Consider the following 22,850-nt stretch of genomic DNA (forward strand, 5'->3'; position numbering starts at 1 on the left):
ATCGTCAGTGCGGTGTTACTTCGTGCCACACGTGTGGCACTTACAATTTGGGAAACTTTTTTTGTGAAAGATCCAGCAAATTGTTGGCTTCAATTAGATTTAGCAGAAAGCAGCGGAAAAACAACATAAGGAGGATCCAAAGATCAAAGAAAAAGGAAAACCGCAACCCTATTGGTTGCAAGACAACACCACACTCACATGGCGGATCGCCATCCACCCACAACAGGACGACGCAGCTCCGACTCCGGCAAAGAAACAATGGAGAATTAGGCAAGGCTGGCGTCAGAGAAGATCGCCGAACAGACCACATGTCGCTCGTCATCGTACGCCAACGGGCCCAGACCGCAGCTTCGACTTCACAGCAACAAGTAGCCGAGGTAATCTTGTAGACACGCCGAAGAAGAGCCGACTACCACAACCAATGCCACACCTCCGACAATGCTCACCGCCGTCATAGTTGCCACAGAAGCCTAACTGACGGACACGACCAAGTAGCACGAACGGCATCCCCCACCTATCACTAGTCCCTCTGGCAGGCAAGAAGCTTCTGGAACGATGCCCCAAGAGGTGCAACACACGTCGCCATCATCGCCTGATCCTTGATGATCAAGGGTTTCCCCCGAGCATTCTTGCATAGTGGAGCGAGCAGAAACGCCTCAACAACACCTTCTAAGGAAGCGGCGCCCGCAGGCGTCGCCGTTGCCTGCCCCAGCCCAAGACTAGCAGCAAGGTCTTCACCCGGCGCTGCATTGCCAACCACCAAGCTCAGCCAGACCACCAACGCAGTAGCGCGCCCGGCGGCCGCTGGCCTCGCGCGCCCAACGTCCGCCGCGACCACCTTCAGATCTGGACATCGGGGCCCAAATCTCCATCGTTGCCACCGGTCCACGCCGGATAACCGCCAGCCCCATGTGCCCGACGGTCATCGCAGCCACCCGCAGAACTAGACGTCGGGGCCCGATCTGCCACTCACCGGCCCCTTGGAGCCCACGGCCGCTGGCGCACAGAGCCGCCTACAGCCTCCGCGCCGTCGAACCCGCTCCTGCCTGACCCTTCTCCTCTGCTGCAGTACAACCACGAGCACACCGCGCCCTCAGCAGGGCCATCCCCCACCGTGCGCACTCCGGAGGCCCCCACGCCTCACCTCCTCGCCAGATCCGGCCGCCGCGCCACCGGCCGATCCAGATCCGCGAGCACCCAGTCGCAGCAGCCTATGAGGGTCAGCACGCCCGGGCGGATGCGCCGCCTGCAGCGCCGCCCAGACGCAGGCACCGGCCACGCGTGCACCGCCGCGCCATGAACCTCCGGGCTACCGTACCGCCCCGCACCTCCACTGGTCGAGCTGCCCCGCGCCGCTCAGAACAGCTGGAGGAAGAAGGAGGCCCCGCCGCCGCCTACGCCGTGCGGGCTTTGCCCGGCGGCGCCTTCCGGCGGCGGCGAGGGGGAGCAGGGGCGGGATTGTAGCTACTCCGGCGGCTAGGGTTTGCTCCCGGGGCGCCCCGCGGGGGAGCGTCACGGGAGTCGGGGGCCTTCTCCAGATGGATCACAATTTGGGAAACTTATTGTGATAATCATAAACATGGACCTAGATGGCTCCCTCGGTCCTCAACAACAAAAATCATGGCTTAGAGCATCTCCAACCAATCCTTATAATCCGTTAGACGAGGATAAATTCACGTTTTCTCCTCTAAAGTGCACCTAACCGAACCCTTATAACTGGTAGTGGAGGATATATTTTACTCCTTGGCGTCCGTGACCCTTAAATATACCTGGTCGCCCACCCGTGGAGTAAAATTTCTCCTCATCCAACCTCTCCTCCTCTTCCAATCCACCGCAACCCAAGCCCCCGCCGTAAAAAATGGCTGGATCTAGCCTCCTTCACTCCCCGCCACTGATTAGAAGCGCGGATCAGCGGATCCGCGCAGTCCCGAGCCCGTGGCCGCGGTGACGCTTCCTCCTCCCGCGACGGTGGTTCCCGCTTCCCCTACCTCCCATCGTCGTCTTCACCGCAGATGAAACATATCGGCGTGCGGCAGCATCGGTGGGGGACTGGAGATCACCAACTGCGAAACACATGAGAAGATTTGGACGGGATCTTGCCACTCAGTGATGCAGGCAGCACGAGGATATGACCTAATGTCGATGCATCTCCATGACGCCAACGCCCGGGGTAACTTCCCCGACAGCTTGCCGCAGTTGATGCTCGTTGACCCGCGGGTGGCCAATACAGAAAGATCGGGAGGCTAGCGAGCACCTTGAGGCAGAGCAAGCCGACGAGGTGCACATGGTGGATCTCCACCGTGTGTACCCAAAACGTGTCGAGGAGGAGGTGATGGTGTCCCACTAAGGGGCCTCTCACCATGTCGCCTCCCAGCCTGGTGGGCTGGGCTGAGGACTCCTTGTCGGTCGCGTCCTGGGCCACTTCGAGTAGCCCATGATGATTATAAGGAAGATCCAGAAGGCTTCACGTATGCTCCAAGACGCTGATTTGTGGAGGACCATGCCTCCCCATACGTAGCTGACTAGGATCTTGTACCCTAGGACCCTCCGGTACCTATATAAACTAAGGGGCCATGCTCATAATAGACAAGTTAGATCATACAATCTCATGGTAGATTACCTCTATACACACTCCAACGCAATAATCACAAGGAGGACGTAGGGTATTATCTCTTCGGAGAGTCTGAACCTGCGCAAACCCTGTGTCTTTGTTACCATTGCTCCTAGATGCCTAGCTTACCCTGAGATATTCTTGATTTAGCTCTGTCAATGGTGGCCAATGCAGGTCTCGCTAGGTGATCGTCGCGGATCGATGAGAGTCAAGATCAACACTTAGATCGAAAGCAACGCACCTTGTGGCGGGCCATATGCTTGTCTTCGGCGGCGTCAACCACATCGCTAACTCAGCTAGCCACCTCGTCCAGGTCGAGTCCTTTGCTCCAGGTCGGATCATGAGATTCATTAGCATGGAGTACAATGTGGATCTTCACGGAGAACTGATCTTCTCGGGCTTGGATTCACGCTAGGTCGAGGAGCGGCACGGGCCGCTTCCCTTGGCCTTGATGTCGGATCTAGCCGAGGAGGAGGGTGAGAAGCCTTCCCCGGGATCGATGTCAGATCGGGTCCCGGAGCCGTTTTCCCTAGTCGTGTTGTCACATTAAACTTTGGGAGAGTGTGAGAAACCTCTACCGGGATTGACCTCAGGTCGGATCCCGTAGCCGCTCTCCTCGGACATGATGTCGGATCAGGGCCAGAATGACCGTGAGAATATTCCATCTCGATGTCAGATCAGACCCTAAATCCGCTACCCTTGGTCTCGATGTCAAATCGAGCTCAAGAGGAACATGTTGAATCTCTTTCGGGATCGATTTCAGATCGAGCCCAAGAGGAACGTGTGGAATCTCTTTCTGTGTCAATTAATATGGATTGGGGGAGTATTGTTTTTCTAGTTCTATACAAAAATGTTAATCGTGTACCAAAAAAAAGTTAGTCATATATTTAAAAAATGTTAAATGTATTTTGAAAAAAAATCTTGATATATACGAAAAATATACAATGTGTATAAAAAGAGTAGTCATGAAACACAATTTTTTTAAATGGTAACTATGTATTTTAAAAATGTTAAAATATGTTTTAAAAATGTTAAACGTGTATAAAAAATGTAAAAAAGGTAGTCATCAAACACATATATTTGTAAAAATGTTAATCATATATTTGAGAAATTTAAACTTGCAAAAATATGTATATGATGTGTAAAAAAACGTGCATGTCTATGAGAAAAATAGACATGAAAAGATATATTTGGAAAAATGTGATCTTGCATATAAAAAATGTTAAACATGCATTACGAAAATGTTTATGATATATACGAAAAATGTACATTCATGTGAAAAAATAATAAACCTGTGTTCCATAAAAAGGGAAAAAAGAAGGAAAACCTGAAGAAAACTGATGAGGAACAAAGTAACTGAAAACCCAAAGAAAAAACAGACGAAAACCTACAAAAGAACACACAGAGGGAAAAAAGGTTAAAAAAAACACGCGAAGCTTCGAAAACAGGCCCGAACCGGTCCCTGAAACCCTTACCAGGCCGGCCCATATGCGATAGCCAGGAGAAAACCTGCAGCGAGACGGAAGCTACTCTCGCACTAAGCGAGAAATAGCTCCCGCGACCTAGCACGCCCATATATCGGCCTATCTCAACTCAACACTGAAACTCAAAACGGAAGTACCAGCTTCCAAGCAGCTTGGCAATGCGGCGGCCGGCGGGGCGACGGCTCGGTGAGTCCGTGCTGCGGAGCCTGGTGGCCGGGGGCTAGGCATGTGCTAGTAAATCAGCTCGGGACCCAGAGGCACGTCCCGTCGCCTTGCTCCGCAGTTCCCCGCGAGGGCGAGGGCGAGGCAACGGCCCGGGAACCCCGGAATCGTGGAGCTCGCAACGCGCGCCGCCGGGCGGATGCCGTCGGGAGGACAGCAGTCCGGTGACGCGCTGTGCGGAGGTACGGCCTAAAAAAAACACCTGCCACGGACGGTTTATTTTTTGAGATGTGCTGCTTACCAAATCTGTTCAGTGTAGTACTATTGTGCTTGTTCTAAGAAGATTTTGTGATGGATTTTTGACATGCTGTTCTGTGATAACAGTGACTTCGTCGTATGCACCATACTACACCAGTTCATCTTGTTTAGTGTAGTAGTATACTGATTTCGCATGAAGCAAAGTGAACTGTGAGAATTGAAGTTTCAGTACAGAATTCGTTTCCCACTTTTCCTGAAAGAAGAAAAAAATACACGGAACACCAACAATATGGGATGGGTTACAAGTACAGAAAGCTTCAGCTAACAGCCTTACATTTTTACATACTTGTAAATCTCGACGAAATGGAATCACGCTTCAAGCTAGAATATTTTTGTAACTCTAGTTATGACTTGAACCTCGGGAAGCTTGTTCGATGGGCATTTTGCTAAACCGAATAGCAGCCTGATCCCAAAGAAGCGGAGATAGACCAATCTGGAAGGTGGACACTCCTAGCGCAAAAACCTTGATAAGACTAGCTGATCATACAACACCCCTACACCAAAGAACGCGCTGAAGGCAATCGCGAAGGCGGCCTTGTAGTCAGTTTGTTTGGTTGCCATAGTGGTGGGCGGACGTGTTGAAGCTGGATCACATTTGTGAGTGAGCATAGAGCCACAGAGCTTTGGATTCCCATCGAAGCTAGAATTTGGGAATGTGTAAACCTGACCTCCGTATGGGATAGGACCTTCTAGGTCATTGTAAGAAATGTTGAATGCTGAAAGGAAGTGCAGGTTGTTCAATGCAGCTGGTATTGCACCAATGAGATTGTTGCTAGAGAAGTCCAGTACGTGCAGGTTTGTGAGATTGCATACAGATATTGGGATCTGTCCTGTTAGGGCATTGAAGCTCAAATTGAGGGAAAGAAGGGATTTCAGCTGGCCGATCTCGGCAGGGATCTCACCAGTTAATTTATTGTCGCTTAGATCCAGCACTTCGGCGAAAGCAATGGGTATGCGGTACTGAAGTGATGGACCCTTATAAACTGGTAGTTCGAAGACCCTCGGATCTAAGCTGGTTGTAGTCTTCTCTGACTGCAACATTTGCATATCCAGCAGGTTTGTTGGAATTTCTCCAGTGAGGCTATTGTTTGATATGTCTAGATAGAAAAGGTGCTTTAGGTCTTCGATCCAGGCTGGAATTGATCCTGTGAGTTGATTTTCAGATAATATCAACATCTCTAATTTTGCTAGCTTCGATATCCAAAGAGGTATTTTACCTAACAACGAGCAATCATTTAAGGAGAGGACCTGAAGATTCTCAAAACCATCAATGAAGTCATCCTCTGGCATTAACTCGCCCCTGAAGCTGCTTCCCATAAGCAGTGTGTTAAGGTTGGTGCACCTCTGAAGAATGTGAAGCGCATTTGTGATGTTTGTGAAAGAGTTTATAGCAAGTGAAAGGAAGGTGAGGTGCTTTAGATTGCCTATTCTTGGTGAGAGCTGCCCATGTAAGTTGTTGCCAGATAGCCGCAGTGCAGTCAGATTGCTGCAGGTATACAAACTTTCTGGAACTCTGCCGTTGAAGTTGTTGTACAGAACATCTAGAGTTTTGAGCCTAGGCAGGGTGGAGAAGTTGACCTTGCTAAGTTCTCCGCTGAGGTTGTTGCTCTTGAAGTTAATTGTTACCAGATTTGTGCAGTTGCTCAGGGCTGATGGCAGCTCCCCTGATATGTTGTTGTAGTCCAAATGCAACTCTTCTAGTCTCTCGAGCTCACCAATGGAATCCGGAATCTTGCCGCTGAAATTATTCCCTCCTAGGTCTAGTGTAACTAGATTGCTGAGCTTGACTATCTGAGCACCATCTAGTACTCCATCTAGAACATTGCTAGGAAGTGAGAGGTACTCCAGTAAGGAAGCATCAAAGAGTTCAGTTGGGAGAGTCCCGCGGAGGTTGTTGTGTCCAGCCTTGAGCACTCTGAGCATGGAGCAGTTACCAAGTCCAGGAGGGATGATGCCTGTAAATTGGTTGTAACAGAGCTCAACTACAGCTAACAATGACGAGCTGCTGCAGAAATTATCCGGTATTTGCCCAGTGAAACTGTTATTGCTGGCATTGAGCACAACCAGATTGTCCATCACCTCCCAGGTGGTGGATGATGGAAACCGTCCTGTGAACAAGTTGCTTGAGATGTTCAGTACCTGAAGAGGTCGTGATGGGGTTGAAGATGGCAGCTCTTGCATGTCTCCTCCGAGGCGGTTGAAGCTGACATCAAGGACGATGATGCTATCGGACGACACCAGTTCCAGCGGCAGGCCACCCGACAGCGAATTGTGGGACAGGTTGAGGCGCAGAAGGCCAGCAAGGTTGCCGAGGGATGGTGTTATGCGCCCCTCAAGGCCCTTCAAAGCCAATGAGACATCTGTGACTGCCCCATCCTCGCCACAGGTGACCCCTTCCCATTCGCAGCAGTCTGCGCCGTTCTGCTTCCAGGACGCGGCGAGGCCACCGTCCGACGACAGACCACTGAGGAAGTGCAGGAGGGACTCCTTCTCCTTCTCTGTGCAAGAACTGGTGGGAAAGGCCAAGGAGATCAGCAGCACAAGGGCAAAGAAAGTTAATTTTCTGCTGCACATCGTGTATGGAAAATGGAGTGGCCGCATCGTGTATGGAAACTAGCGTGGAAGCCAGATGCTCAAGTTGTGCTCTAGTTGGGTAAGGCATCAATGGTCTAATCATGAAAGAGAATGAAGGGAAAGAAAGAAATCGGGGTCAACAAAATCTGACACCTGCTCACCAGCAGCTTCTTAGTTCACACTGCCGTTTCAGCGTTTGGCTATTGGCTGCCTGCTAAAACATTATCTTTTCTGGTCATCCTTGACCCAATCATTGTTGAATTTTAACAGCATATCGCAATTAAACTTGAGCAGACATCTACCGTTACCACCTTCACTAAATAAATCTTACTAATACTGATAAATATTATCACTTCTTGATGCATTCTTTGCTTAACAGGAAAATACGTGAATCCAGGTAAAGGAAGCAGTTTTTTTGGGGAAAAAAGGTTGAGAAAGAATTCAACAACAGTTGCTGAAGGCTTGCGGAAGATTTGATGAGCAAGATAGTACTCCCTCCGTCCCAAAATGTAAGATCATTTCTGACACTGATAGTAGTACATGGGAAGCATTATTGTGAAAGGCGCTTTCGGTCAAGAGCAATCATTGACTTATCTGTCAATATGTGAACGATGCCAAGTGGGGGATATGTGGTCTCTTCCGTCTTCTTTGACCTGAGGTGTTTAGTTGCCCACTGGCATCTGATGTTTACGTTTGCTGCTGTTTTTTTTCCATTCTCCTGGCTCCACTTGTGCACTATTATTGTGGATTTGGTGGTTGCCATCTGAACTCGGAAGCAGTTCAAAGTAAACTGGATAGCGCGTGAGAGTGGCAGATTTTCTTTAGATGATGGCAGGCGAGTAGCAAAATCATTGATTACTTGGTTCTGATCTTTTGATGCTTGTGTGGATATGGTCCTTAGAGCGGAAGCAGCTGGCGATGCGCTGCACGGATTGTTAATTAGTTCAGTTGAATGATTGGTGTTAAGTTAAGAATCACATTTCCATTTGGTGCAGTTTTGCTTTATTTTGAGATGATGTTGTGGATGTCAGCAACCTGGGCCTCGCTGGGCTCTCGACCACTGCCCAGCCCATGAAGGAGATGGACTACATATACTACAGAGGGAGGCCGCTGCACACAACTTGGCTTGGAACTGGACGGAAGGCTTCGGCTTAGGCATAAAGTTCTTCTTCCTCTAGTTCCTCTCAAATTCTCCATCGACAAGCTTCAATCCTTCGGTAATTCAAGTGCACTGCTCTCTGTTGGTGAATTAGTACTGGGATCCTCACACTGCTGATGCTCTGTCCTAGGTGTAGCTCTAGCATTACTGTTGGGTTTTCTTCTGTATCAAGTGTTATACAATCCGTTCAGGTTCTGGTTCAGGCAGGGACTGGACGAAGACAAATTCCTGCCTTTCTTTTTACCCCTTGTCTGCGAGATAATGAAGCTATCAGACATGCATGTTCTTTCGAATCTATATATGCTGATAACTTTTTTTTTTGAGACATCTATATGCTGATAACTGGACGAGCAACATACTACCTCCAAGCCTTTGTGAGCCGAAGAAGAGGCCTGCCACCGGCGGAGCCCGAGTGACCTGACTTAAAGTCTGTCCACCTACAGGCCGGCCCGCTTGCGCTGACGGCCCATCTCCTATCGGCCTATCCCACCCATTTCACGAAACCCATTGTTCTCAATAATAATAAAAAGAAAAAAAATCATACGAAACCCAAAACCAGCTTCGCATAGGCGGCGACCCAGTTCACCGGTGGCCGACGGCTCGGTGGACCCGTGCTGCGGCGCCCGGTGGCTGGACGCGAGGCATGTAATGGATCAACTCAGGGCCGAGGGGCACGCTCCGCCACCTTCCTCTGGCTCCGCAGCTCCCCGCGAGGGCGTGAAGCAGCAATTCATGGCCAGTCGACCCCCGGCGGTCGGGCGTGCGCCGGTGGACAGAAGGCGGAGACTAGGACAGCAGTAGAGGGGCGTCCTCTGCCGAGGTACATCCTGCGAAAATACTCTGCTGCTAAATTTTCTATGCGTATTTACTATTTAGACCTTGAGATGTGCTCTGTTATCCCAAGAAGATTTCGTGAGGGATTTTTGAGCGTGCTGTTTTGTGATAGCAGTGGTTACTTACTCGTATAGGTTATACCCAAGGATTTAGCATGCCTCGAATGCGTGATGTTATTGCCCCGGAAGCAATGTAAATTGTGGTAGATAAAGTTGCAGTAAATAATTCGTTTTCCTGAAAATAATAATATAATGGAACACCAACAAGATGAGTTTCAGATACATTTATAATGCTTCAGTACTAACAGTCTCGCAATTTTACACCTCCACCAACTGGAATCACTCCTCACCCTAGATTCTACTAGTATAGAACTATATATAATGATGACTCACACCTAAATGAGTTTCTCTGAAGGACTGTGATATTTGGCACATGTGTGCCATATAAGCAAAACTGCCACACATCTACTTTTTTCACTTTAAAGTACCACACGGTCCCCCTTCCTTCGACCCCACCTTCTCCCGAACGATCTTGCAGGCTCGCCCGAGAAACCTGCTTCTTTCGCACATCTCGCACGCCCACCCCCGAGAAAACTGCCACTTCTTCATGTCTACCACATGATAAAAAAATATTGCGCATGTGGGATTTGAACCCACACCTCCTTGGCACCAAAGCGCGCCACCACAACGACCTCACCCTTAGGTATTTGTTGCTCAAACTAAAGAAACTAATCGTTTTGATCTTTTTTTTTACAATTGTGTTACTACAAAAAAGTACAGAAATTACCACGATTTTTCCTCGGGACAAAGTTACCATGGCATTCGCATGCAAGTTATCAGACCTGTGTTGCGTAAGTTACCGTGCTATTTACATAGAACTTATCAGGTACTATGTTTCAACAACTACACCCCTTTCAAAGTTACCACTGTGTTATAAGGTCTTCGATGTGTAAAATACCGTGGTACTTACACATAAGTTATCAGGATATGTGTACATCAACCTCGTCCTTGGTCAAAGTTACCATGGGGGATTGTACATGAGTTACCAGGTCTACAGTTCGTATATTATCATGGTACTTACACCTAAAAACCTGGGTGTGTTTCGGTAACTTTTTCCATAACTTTTTCGATGTTTTTGCGTAACTTATCACGCCTATAGCGGGTCAAAGTGGGCCGTTTTTCTGGGCCAACCGACGAGCACATGTGCCTCCTCATGACACTAAACATTATGTGGCTTTTCTGTGGCACATCATGTGTTGTGTTCATCTAAGAGGCCTCGCGAGGCGAGTGTATGTTTTTAACAACTTGTTTTCCTTTGGTAAAACATTACCATCATGATTATATTGTAACTTATCGGTTATGCGGTACTTATATTATCATGTTATTCACACAAAAATTATCGGGAATGTTTTGAACAACTTTTTCCCGGGACAAAAGGTTATCATGGTGATTCTAGGTAACCTATCAAGCCCGCGATGCTTAAAATATCATGCTATTTACACAAAATTTATCAAGGGTATGTTTCAGCAAAATTTCCCCCCACGGGTCAAAAACTTATCATGGTGTTTAGTTATCGCGGTGCATATGTTTTCATGCTATTTACACATAAAAATACCAGGGGAGGGAGGTATAGTACCGTGCTATTTGCACAGAAGATACCGGAGTATCTTTTCAAAAAAAAATCCCTATGGTCAAAGTTACCATGGTGTTTCTATCTCAGTTATCAGATGTGCGTTGCGTATATTACCATCTATTTACACATAAATTATCTGGTATATTTTCACATTTTTCTTCCCCAATGGTTAAAGTTACCACGATGTTTGTATCTAAATTATCAGGTCTATGGCATGAATGTTATCGTGCTATTTATAGAAATTACCCGGGGCCGGGGTTCAGCAAATTTCTTCCCAATGATCAAAGTTACCACGATGCTTTCACCAAAGTTATCACGCCTTCAATGCTTATGACCATGCTACTTACACATAATGTACCGTGTGGTATACAAAAGTTATCATGTTGGTGGTGCGTCATTTATCATGGTGGTGATGGAGAATTTACCACGGGAAAAGTTTATGTGTCAGGTTTGATAGGTGAAACAAAAGTTTTTCAGTGATAAAATATTAAAGGCAAAACATGTCAAAAACAGTATTTTCCTTAGCTTGTTCAACAATGAGTGTCATAGGTGAGATGGTTGGCTCCCTTCGTTGATTACCTGCAGACCAGAGATCAAATCCCAATTAAAGCATTATTTTTGCCCAAAAATCTGAAAGGCGCGTAGGGACGTAACTGGTGATTGAAAGGAAGGAGATCAAGAGGAAAAGGAAGGAGATCGGGAGGACAAGAAAAGAGATAGCGAGGACGTGCCGGAAAGGAGATCCGGAGGGTGTGGCAGTTTTGCAATCTACCACACGGTTGCCACTTATATATTTCGTTCTCTGGAATGTTGCGAAACCTGAATAGTAGCCTAATCTCAACTCTGAGATAAATAAATAAACCGATATAAAAACTGGAGTTGTACTAGCCGAAATACCTTGACAAGACTATCTGATCATACAACACCCCTACACCAAAAAACGCGCCGAAGGCAATCGCGAAGGCGGCCTTGAAGCCAGTCTGTTTGGTTGACACAATGTTGGCTGGACGCGCTTTAGCCGAAGCACATCTGTGAATGAGCATAGCGCCACAGAGCTTGTTGTTCCCGTCGAAGCTGGAAGCCTGAAATGTGTTAAACTGACCTCCAGATGGAATAGGGCCTTCTAGGTCATTGTTAGAAATGCTGAACGCTGAGAGGAACTACAGGCTGTGATAGGAGTCTGTGGGATCGGGTAGACTAGGACTGACGGTGTCGTGAGGAGATTACCTTCTCCTTGTCTCGAGGAGCTCCCAGTGCCGGTGGTGAACGGATGGGAGCTTGGCGTAGAGGTCGATGGTGAAGTGGCTGGTCGCACTTCCCATCGCTTCAGTGCCTCCTCTGGATCGGACTAGGGTTAGGAGTGGGGAACAGTGGCGGCGACGAACCTCGTACTCTTTGCCCTGGTCCCCACCTCCTCTTTATAGCACTGCGCGACAGGGGCCCACCAGCCTTGCTTGGGCTGGACGCCCCCGATCAAGGCGTGGGTCAAGGGCCCAATGAGCCGTTGGGCCCATTGGAGGAGAGATCAATCTAACATTCTCCCCCTTGATCTCAACATATACTTTTAACTTTATACTTTGAAATAACTCTTTTCAAAGTACTCGTTCCATCACAGATTTGCATGTAGAGCATGTCTCATCATCACGGTTCATTCCCGATAGAATCAACACCTACAACACACTCCTCTCTTTTGAAACAGATTCTTTAACCTTGGGCCCTTTTATTGTCCGGAAATCTTAGACTATACCCTAAAACCCATGTCGAATGTGTGTTCTCCGAACACACCGGGCGGTAAGCCTTTAATAAGCAGATCTGCAAATACTTGTCTGTTGCTTTCATGCTCTAAGCATTTCAACATAATTCCGGACTTTCTCCTTAACAACGTATAACTCTGTGTCAATGTGTTTGGCACCACACTTGACTCGTTGTCATAGGAGCGAATTACTTAATGGTTATTGTTGTTGTCAACCATTATCAACTCCGGGTACATGTTTCCTTAACCTTTTTGCCTGTCCCTCAGCCTCATATCATGTTGTACATTATCTTTACATCATATTAACGATAATTGATTCATTCTTTAGAGTTTTTCCACACAAAAACTCCAAGTGTGAAAGTCAGCGACAATTGTGGATTTCGCTGTATATTTCACAAGTTCTATTTCTGTATTCACAACCTTTCGAGAACTCTTGCTCCTTTTAGCATGAGGCCAATATTTTTGACTCCATTCCAGTGATCTATATCTGGACTGGACATTACCAAAACAACCCGGTTACGTGAACTGTGTCACTGTAATGTTATACTTTTGCATTCATTAAGCTTCCAACAGCTGAAGCATATGGTATCATATTCATTTGGTCTATTTGTATTGACTTTTGGAACACTAAAGTTCCCAAAATCATTACCCTTTACTATAAGAACAGGTGTAGGTTTTCTCGCATGCATACTTTAGAAACTTTCCTTAGCATGCCCATGCGACACCCCTAATACCCCTTTTATTCTTTTCTAGGTGAATCTCGATCCTTATAATGAGAGACATTCTTTTGAACTTTGAGGACAAGAACTTCTTTTCCTCCTGCAGTCGAATTAACATCACTACTAACAAGCAGAATGTTATCCGCATGTACAAGATATAGGAAATGAAATTCCCATTCTATAACTTTATACAAACACAATTGTCCTCTCATTTTCTTTAACCCAAAACAACATTTGATTGCTTTAGTCCATAAAAGACTTCTTCAGGCAGTATCCCCTGTGTTCTTTATTTTCATCTGATGTAACTCAGATCATAATATCTTTCATCTAATGTAACTCAGATCATGATGTGCTACCAACACTCATTGTAATCTATTCAGTGTAAAATACGCAAAAACCTTTCAATTTTAGTCGTGTTTTACACTTTTACATATTTCCTTTGAAGTCACATTGACCTTGTAGACTCTTTACAGCCTACTGTTTTGGCTCCATTGGAAATTACTCATGAGTCCTGAACATCGTCAGAATTCACCAATTTCATTTCATCTCACATTGTCTCTTATCATTTAGATAAGCAGACACTTCTTGAAGCTCGATTGAGCGCTTTAAATGAGGTGGGATCAACCTCCATTTGAATTTCACTAACATAGACTTTATAGTAATCAGAAGTATCTGATTTTCTCATTCCTTGAGACCATCTGTGTCTCAGGTACTGGCACTTCTTTCATATGGGGCTGTTGTTGCTCTATCATTGCCAAGAGGCAAATTAATTGTATAGTCTTTCACTTCCAAGAGGCAATAGATTTTACCGGGACCTTTATCACAAGATCCATGTTTAATCATTCCTCCTTTATAGAGCTAACAACGGGTGTTGTATAGGTCATACAACATGCTCCCTCAGATACAATCTATTTGAGTCTTAGGTATCTTCATACCATGCTCCCCCAGATTACTCCATCTTCACTAAGAATGGCGTATCTTTAAACTTTATTTTTTGGGTTTACTCTGTTAATACTTTCTTCTTTATTTGGGTTTTCTTTTCTTGAGGGGTATTATTATGATCATCGTACTCCCCAGACGATCACATTCTTCATTAATGGATATTTCATATTTCTTTCTCCCCCTCGAAATGTGGCAAGAACTTTTCTGCCACAATTTCGAAAAACCATTCACAACTCTTGTGAATTGAGGAATTGAGTATCTACTTCATTTATCTGATTACTTCATATGTAATGAAGTTATCTGTTAACTGGTATGGGAGTACTTTTTCCTTATTCCATTTCAGAAACTCAACAGAGTTCTTTATCATTAGTACTTTTGCAAGTCACACTTGCATATCATTCTTATCTTTAGGTTCGTCTGTAACTTTTATTCTCTTTTGATTCATTGAGTGCTTAATGACCGTTATACTTAAGGTGTACGGTCGATACTAGGAAGGCATAATAGCTACTCCATACTTTTCTCCCAGAGTGGGACACATTAAAAGCACATGAGTCATCATATCTTTCTCCTGTCATACAGGATAAGTCCTTCGCCAAAATTTCTCCCGCCATACAGGATTTTTGACATAATACTATGTCAACTTTACCCCGTTACGCAGGTATTTTCCCAGACTTTTCCCGCCATGCGGACTTTATCATAATCATCTTTTCCCGCTATGCGGGTAATTCCCTGTAAGGGACATAAATGCCAGAATTGGCTCTTTTGACTGAATATTCAATCATCAAATTTAGAAATAAATCCGAATGCTCTTTGACACACATGCTTGATCCGACGTTGGTCAAATTAAACGCGCATGTTGCTTGTTTCAACTCAAATCATGTTTTGACTGAATAATCTTCTTCATAGAGAGTACATGAAAGACATTCGTCAACCAAGACTCTCAATGATCTATCTCTTTTCTTTTGAAGACATTCTTTAGAGAGAACATACTCCCTCATGTTATGACCTTTCTTGGTCATCTTTCGGGTCACAAGTACCCAGCCATTTGCTTTCACGAACGAAAGCATGGAAAACTTTTAGTCTGAGAAAGATTAGCCAATAATCAACAATAATGAGCATAAAAATAACCCATGTTAGTCTGGTTAAAAAATATGCACATTAAACTTTTAAAACCCTTTATATTCTAAGTCACCGTTGGGCAGAATTAGATAAAACATCATCCTTCTACATTAATTCCATATCATCGTTGGGCGGAAATGGAAATAATGCATATAACTCATAATCAATGTGATGATAGTATAAACTTTCTTTCATAGTATGTCTATTAAACAACTTTGCTAAGAAATAACCATCATCAACTTCATTGCAGCGGGAACAAGAAATGTACATTTCTCTGGTTCAATAGCATTTCTTGATCTTTATCTGTTCTCCGAAAATTTTGATACAAATTTTATCAGAGATTTAAGCTCTGAACATAAGACTCATAGAATTATAATATTGTCATCATCAACGTTGGTCAGAAAATAACAATACCATAATTAAACTTTAATCATAATAGCAAAAGCTATTTGAATCTGATTTCACCCACAAGTGAAAAAACTTCTCTCAAAAACTGTTCATCCAATTAAATTTTCCGGTTGGTTCCAATTTAATTGGAGGATAAAACTTTTTTCTTTCTTTGTAAAAGAGCACTATTAATTGAAGGGGAGCCTTGGCGCAGTGGTAAAGCTGCTGCCTTGTGACCAAGAGGTCACGGGTTCAAGTCCTGAAAACAGCCTCTTACAGAAATGTAGGGAAAGGCTGCGTACTATAGACCCAAAGTGGTCGGACCCTTCCCCGGACCCTGCGCAAGCGGGAGCTACATGCACCGGGCTGCCCTTTGTAAAAGAGCACTATTAATTATTTACGCAACGGAAAAACATGAATAAAAAACTCATGAACTTTTAATTCTTTACAGAAACTTTTCTTTGACAAAATAAAAAAATTCATGAACTTTATTGTTTTCTTTACAAAAAATTCATGAACATTTATTTTTCTGAAAATTTTCTATTTTCATTTTCAGAAACTTTTTCTGTTTACCATTCAAATTTATTCCAAACAAACTTTCTTTGGATTAAATTTGAATAGAAAATACTATGTGAAATTTGCCAAAAACTGGACAAATAATAATAATAAAAAAACTGCAGGGCAACCACAGCCGGAAAAAACCAACCCACGGCTTGGTGAGCGCCCGGCGTTTATCTGCCGCCTGCGTGACGCTGACGCTGCCCATTGGGAGCGAGCGACACAGCCCACGGTCCGTAGCAAGTGCAAGCGGTGGTGGCCTTGACCGATGTCTAGTGCCCCTTTCGGCCCAAAAGGCCCACTGTGGCGCTGGGTTTTCTATCTCTGCCGTTCATCGCGATCCGACGACCAAGCGTCGATTTCGCTCGAACAAAACAGCTCGTCAGCGAAGCCGAGGGAAACCCTAAACCATTCTTCCCCTTGCGCGCTGCTCGCCTCTTATCTCCGCGGCAGCGCTCCAGGCCACCGGCGAGACTCCGTCTGGCCGCCGGCGGCAGGGTGGATAACCACCGCACCGCACGCGCCTCTGCTTCCTTCCCCCTTCGTTTCCTCCGCGCGCACCGCTTTGCCTGGCCTCCACCGCGGCGGATCAGACCAGCGGCCCTGTTGCACCGCCGGCGGGCCGACTACGACGTCGGACGCCACGGCCGCCCGAGCCTTTTCCCTTTCCTGTTTTTCTTTCTCCATCCACTTCCTGCGACAGAGAGAGAGAGGCGCGGGCAGAGCCCTCCTCTGCTCCCCTGTGCGCCCGAGGGCGGCGGAGCGGACGGCTGCGGCACCGTGGCCTTCCCCCTCGCCGGCTGTGCGTCCACCTTGCGGTGAGCGCGCCGCCGTCGAGCGGTTTGGCCGCGGTGCTCTTTGCCCCTTTCGGGGTAGGTTCTTCGTCCCTGTCGCCTCGGCTTGCCGATGCGCGACGGGATCGAGAGGAACAGGCGCGGCCGGAGTGGCGGCGCACTTTGCCGGCGGCCCAAGGCCTTCTCCGGTTTACTTTTTTGATTTTCTTTGCGCTGCCCTGCTAGGGTTCTTTGGGGAGGGTCTTTTTAATTTCTCTGTGTTCTATTTCAACCGAAAAATCCTATACCCAACCTGTCTGATACCATTGATAGGAGTCTGTGGGATCGGGTAGACTAGGACTGACGGTGTCGTGAGGAGATTACCTTCTCCTTGTCTCGAGGAGCTCCCAGTGCCGGTGGTGAACGGATGGGAGCTTGGCGTAGAGGTCGATGGTGAAGTGGCTGGTGGCGCTTCCCATCGCTTCAGTGCCTCCTCTGGATCGGACTAGGGTTAGGAGTGGGGAACAGTGGCGGCGACGAACCTCGTACTCTGTGCCCTGGTCCCCACCTCCTCTTTATAGCACTGCGCGACAGGGGCCCACCAGCCTTGCTTGGGCTGGACGCCCCCGATCAGGGCGTGGGTCAAGGGCCCAATGAGCCGTTGGGCCCATTGGAGGAGAGATCAATCTAACAGGCTGTTCAATGCAGCTGGGATTGTACCAGTAAGGTGGTTGTTAGAGAAATCTAGTACCAGCAGGTTTGTGAGATTGCATACTGACATTGGAATCTGTCCTGTTAGGTCGTTGAAGCTCAAATTTAGTGAAAGAAGAGATTTCAGCTGGCCAATCCCCAGAGGGATCTCACCAGTTAATTTATTGTTGCTTAGATCGAGCCTTAGCGCAGTGGTAAAGCTGCTGCCTTGTGACCATGAGGTCACGGGTTCAAGTCCTGGACACAGCCTCTTACAGAAATGTAGGGAAAGGCTGCGTACAATAGACCCAAAGTGGTCGGACCCTTCCCCAGACCCTGCGCAAGCGGGAGCTACATGCACTGGGGCTGCCCTTTTTAGATCCATCACTTTGGTGAAAGCAATGGGTATGCGATACTGAAGTGATGGACCCTTATAAACTGGTAGTTCGAAGATCCTTGGGTCTAAACGGGCTTCAACCGTTTCTGACTTCAGCATATGCATATTCATCAGTGCTGTTGGAATTTCTCCGGTGAGACTGTTGTTTCTTATGTCTAGATAGAAGAGGAAGTTTAGGCTGCTGATCCAGTTAGGTATTGGTCCAGTAAGTTGATTACATCTAAAAATAATATTTCCAAGTTTGCTATCTTTGATAACCAACGAGGAATTTTTCCCAACAATGAGCAACCACCTATGGAAAGAAGCTGAAGTTTCTCAAAACCATCAAGTGTGTCATCCTCTGGCATGAGCTCTCCACTGAAATTTTGCCCGAGTAGCAGCGTGGTAAGGTTCCTGCAGCTCTTAAGGATCCACAGTGCATTTGTGATGTTTCTGAAAGTATTGTCAGCAAGCGATAGGAAGTTGAGGTACTTCAGATCGCCAATTTGTGGTGAAAGCTGTCCTTCTAAATGGTTTCCAGACACCCGCAGTGCAGTGAGATTGCTGCAAGAGTATATGCTTTCTGGAACTGTGCCGGTGAAGTTGTTGAAGTAAAATCTAATGTCTTCAGATTTGGCAGGTTGGAGAAATTGACCTTGGCGAGCTGTCCACTGAAATAGTTATTCTTGAGGTCAATTACTACGAGATTCGTGCAGTTGCTTAGAGCTGATGGCAGCTCCCCTGACAATTTGTTGTTGTCCAAATGGAACTCCTCCAATTTCTTGAGCTGGCCTATGGAATCTGGAACCTTGCCACTGAAACTATTCTCTCCAAGATCAAAAGCAGACAGATTTCTGAGGTTGGTTATGTGTGCACCATCAATAACTCCATGTAAATCCTTGTTAGGAAAAGAGAGGTATTCCAGTGCAGTAGCACTGAATAGTTCATCTGGAAGTGTTCCACTGAGGTAGTTGTGCCCGGCCCTGAGCTCTCTCAGTTTGGAGCAATCACCAAGTCGTTTGGGGGAGTTGCCACTGAATTTGTTTAAGCACAGATCTAGCACGGCTAGGAATGGTGAGCTGCTACAGAAATGAGTTGGTATCTGCCCTGTAAAGCTGTTATTACTTGCGTTGAGTGCCATCAGATTCTCCGTTGCTTTCCATGTGGCGGATGGAAACTGTCCTGCAAATAGGTTGCTTGAGATGTTCAGTACCTGCAGAGGCCATGCAGGGGTTGAAGATGGCAGCTCGTGGAGTGTTCCGTTGAGCTGGTTAAAGCTGACATCAAGAACGGTGATGCTGTTGGACGACACCAATTCCAGTGGCAGACCACCAGACAGCGAGGTGAGAGAGGTTAAGGTACTGCAGCCCAGTGAGGTTTCCAAGGGACTCCGAGATGCGCCCCTCTAGACCTCTTGAAGCCAGCATGACTTTGGTGACCATGCTATCTTGCCTGCAGGTGATCCCTTCCCACTTGCAGCAATCCGTGTTGTTCCGCCATGAGGCGGCAAGGCCACCGTCCCGTGAGAGTCCAGCGAGGACTTCAGAACGGGACCCCTCCTCTCTCTCGTCCGCGACCGTGCCGCCCCCGCGGGCGGCCTGCCGCGCCTCCCCTCCTTCCCCGCGCGCGTCCCCCTCTCTCCTCCTCCTCCCTGCCGCCGTGGCTGGCGCCCGCCTCGGGCCTGGCCTGGGCGACGTTGGTGGCGGCGGCCCCCGGCCCTTCCCCGTCTAGGGTTTCTCCGGCGCGGGACGGAGCGGCTCCGGGCAGTGTCTTCAGGCGGCGGCGGTCCTGCGCGGCAGCGGGGTGTCTTGTCGCAGGCGGGGGTGAGCTCTGGGCGGCGGCGGCGCCGTTGGCGGCGGGGCAGCGCGGCGGCGCCCGCCCGACCCAGATCTGGGCCCTTCGGGCTCCATCTGGGTTGGGACGGGCCGGCGACAGGCGTGGCGTCGGCATGGCCTTCAGGAGGCGGTGGCGAGCGGCGATGATCGGCGGGGTGCTGGCGGCGTCGAGGCCAGCTTGCTGCAGCGTGGCCAGCGGGGCTTAGCGGGCCTGGTTCGGGCCTGTCCGGGCCAAGGGTGGCCTGGTATGCCCCGCTGCCGTGTCCGGACGGCTACCGCGACGGTGCCGGAGGCGCGGGCCTCCCGCACGACGGCGGTGGAGGTGGTTCCCTCCCGCTCGGCCTTGATGCTGCTGCTCCCGTCGCTCGGATCTTCTCTTCGGTCTTCTTGGCCTCGTGGTGGTGTTCGTAGCGAGACGGTGTTGGTGGCGGCGCAACTGTGATGGCGCATAGTTGGGCGGTGGTTTGGCTGGTCGGCTCCGATTGGCTGGTGGGGTTTGGCGTGCGGGAGAAATCCTTGCCGGTTCGTCCGCCTCCGATGCGGTGACACCGGCGGGTGCCACTATCCCTTCTTGGAGGGTGTCGGGAGTAGCTATCCCCCACCTCCCTCCGCGTACTGGGGGAAACCCTAGGACTTGTCCGGGCAGTAGCGTCGTCGGCGTCGCATCCCTTCTTGGAGGTGCTCCTTAGTTCGCGGTAGATCGGAGCCTCGGGCTGTGGTGGTTTGTTTCCGGAGGGCACAGCGGTCGCGGGTCTTCCGCGATTTGTCGAGCTGCCGCTGTTGGCATTTTTTCTTCTTCTTTTTCTTTGGGCTTGTTGTGCTGCTTGCCCCAGCATTGCGATGTGTACAATGGTGGTTTGCTTTGGAATACAAAGCGAGGGGAAACCCTTTTTCGATAGAGTCCCGAGGAACCGGAGAAGCGAGGTTTTCTCCTGTTCCGTGCAGGAACTTGTGGGAGAGGCCAAGGAGATCAGTAGCACAAGAGCAAGGCCAAGGGAACGTATGCGCAATTTGGTGTTGTGTGTCTTGAATGAAAAATGGAGTGACTGCATGGTTTATCATGAAACTAGCATGGAATCCAGATCAGTAGCATAAGATCATCAATGGCCTTACGGAGAAATAGCACGAGATGAGCAAAGAAGAGGCTCTTGCTCCCAGTATATGGTTTTGCCCCTTGCAGCCGTAGTAGTTACGAAGTAGTTTGGGTCAAGGATTCCGTTGCTGTTGTTTTCAATTATACTGTCTTGGCGTCTCCACTGGTGCATTATTACTGACTACTGACCTTCGACTGGGATTTGTGGTTGCCATGGAACCGATCTGGGTGGGACTCGGTATCGCTGAGGACTGAGGAATAGTAGTGGCAGGTTGATTGGTGATCTGTGTGATGCTTATGTGGACAGTGGACATGGTCTGTCGAACAGAATCCGGTTGTGATTCGTGGATTGAATGTTTTGTTCGACGATCTTTACTGTATGTGTAGTACACTTCTACTCTTTTGTAGTCTCTCTGCACGGAATACACCACCACCTTGATGAATCCTGTTTACTTGATATGTCGTTAAACCTGAATTAAATTCAAATCTTAACAAAATTGTCATAATAAATTGGCAAAGACGAGTAGGGCTAGCCTACAAACCTTGATAAGATACAATAGTGAGACCAAAGTACTAGCACCCCAGACACATTATTAAAAAGAGATACACTGGTTTAGCCACTGCGCTTCCACTACTGGGCTATCGCCAGTTCTAAGAAAAAACCTTGATAAAAATATCTGATCATACAACACACCTACACCAAAGAACACACTGAAGGCAACCGCAAAAACTTCTTCTTTGTAAGAATGGTAGCTTGAGGTACTTTTGCTGAACTACAGTTGCGATGGAGGATAGTACCACAGAGCTTTGTGTTCCCATCGAAGATAGAATTTTGAAATGTGTCGAACTGGCCTCCAGATGGAATAAGACCTTCCAGATCATTGTTAGAGACGTTGAAAGCTGAAAGGGAGTGCAGTCCGTTCAATGCAGCTGGGATTGCACCTGTGAGATGGTTGCTTGACAGATTCTGGGATCTGCCATGTTAGATCGTTGAAGCTCAGTGTAAAACAATAGGTTTAGGGAACTGGCTCAACCCTCTAGGGGTGGCCTATCTCATATATATATAACAAGGGGGTACAACGTTACATCGTACGTATTCATATACGTACACATATACAGGAGCTATACAGTCTAACACTCTCCCTCAATCTTAGCCACTTCCTAAAGAATCTAGAAGGGTAAGATTGCGCCGACAATGCTCAAACTGTGGAAGAGGTAACGGCTTGGTGAAGATGTCTGCAAGTTGATCTTCGGAGGAGATGAACTTGATCTGTAGTTGCTTCTGAGATACCCGTTCCCGTACAAAATGATAGTCCACTTCGATGTGTTTCGTTCGGGCATGAAATACTGGATTAGCAGATAGGTATGTAGCACCGATGTTATCACACCAAAGAATAGGAGACTGTGATTGAGATATACCCAACTCCTGAAGTAAAGACTGCACCCAGATAATCTCTGCAGTTGCATTAGCCACAGCCTTATACTCAGCTTCAGTACTGCTACGTGAAACAGTAGCTTGTTCCCGAGCACTCCAGGCGATCAAAGTAGAGCCAAAGAACACAGCATAGCCCCCCGTGGATCGCCTGTCATCCGGACTGCCAGCCCAATCCGCATCAGAATATGCTGAAATGATCCCAGAGGGATTCGGCCGAATGTGTAATCCATAGGACAATGTGAAACGAATGTAACGCAAGATGCGCTTAACTGCAGACCAATGAGCATCACGTGGTGCATGGAGATACTAACATACTCTGTTGACAGCAAATGAAATATCTGGACGGGTGATCGTCAAGTACTGCAACCCACCAACAATACTTCTGTACTGTGTCGC

At 47.6% G+C, this 22,850-nt stretch overlaps 1 protein-coding gene, 1 long non-coding RNA gene and 1 pseudogene across 2 annotated transcripts in view; 1 reads left to right on the forward strand and 2 right to left on the reverse strand.

Annotated features, from left to right (window-relative positions):
* The window catches only part of LOC119320985 (receptor-like protein 3), a 2,722-nt gene extending 2,509 nt beyond the window's left edge, over positions 1-213 (reverse strand). The window contains exon 1 of the mRNA XM_037594866.1: positions 199-213. Coding sequence (XP_037450763.1) covers positions 199-213 — 15 coding nt within the window. The remainder of the gene's footprint in view (positions 1-198) is intronic.
* Positions 214-4,240: 4,027 nt separating this feature from the next.
* LOC119325013 lies at positions 4,241-8,560 on the forward strand. Its single transcript, XR_005157270.1, has 3 exons — positions 4,241-4,499; positions 7,529-7,658; positions 8,145-8,560. It is a non-coding gene; the product is annotated as an uncharacterized LOC119325013 (long non-coding RNA).
* On the reverse strand, positions 4,738-21,014 carry LOC119325011 (annotated as a pseudogene).
* Between the last annotated feature and the right edge of the window lie 1,836 nt (positions 21,015-22,850).

The sequence above is a fragment of the Triticum dicoccoides genome, chromosome 6B (genome assembly GCF_002162155.2).
Source record: "Triticum dicoccoides isolate Atlit2015 ecotype Zavitan chromosome 6B, WEW_v2.0, whole genome shotgun sequence".
In the NCBI taxonomy this organism is placed as follows: domain Eukaryota; kingdom Viridiplantae; phylum Streptophyta; class Magnoliopsida; order Poales; family Poaceae; genus Triticum; species Triticum dicoccoides.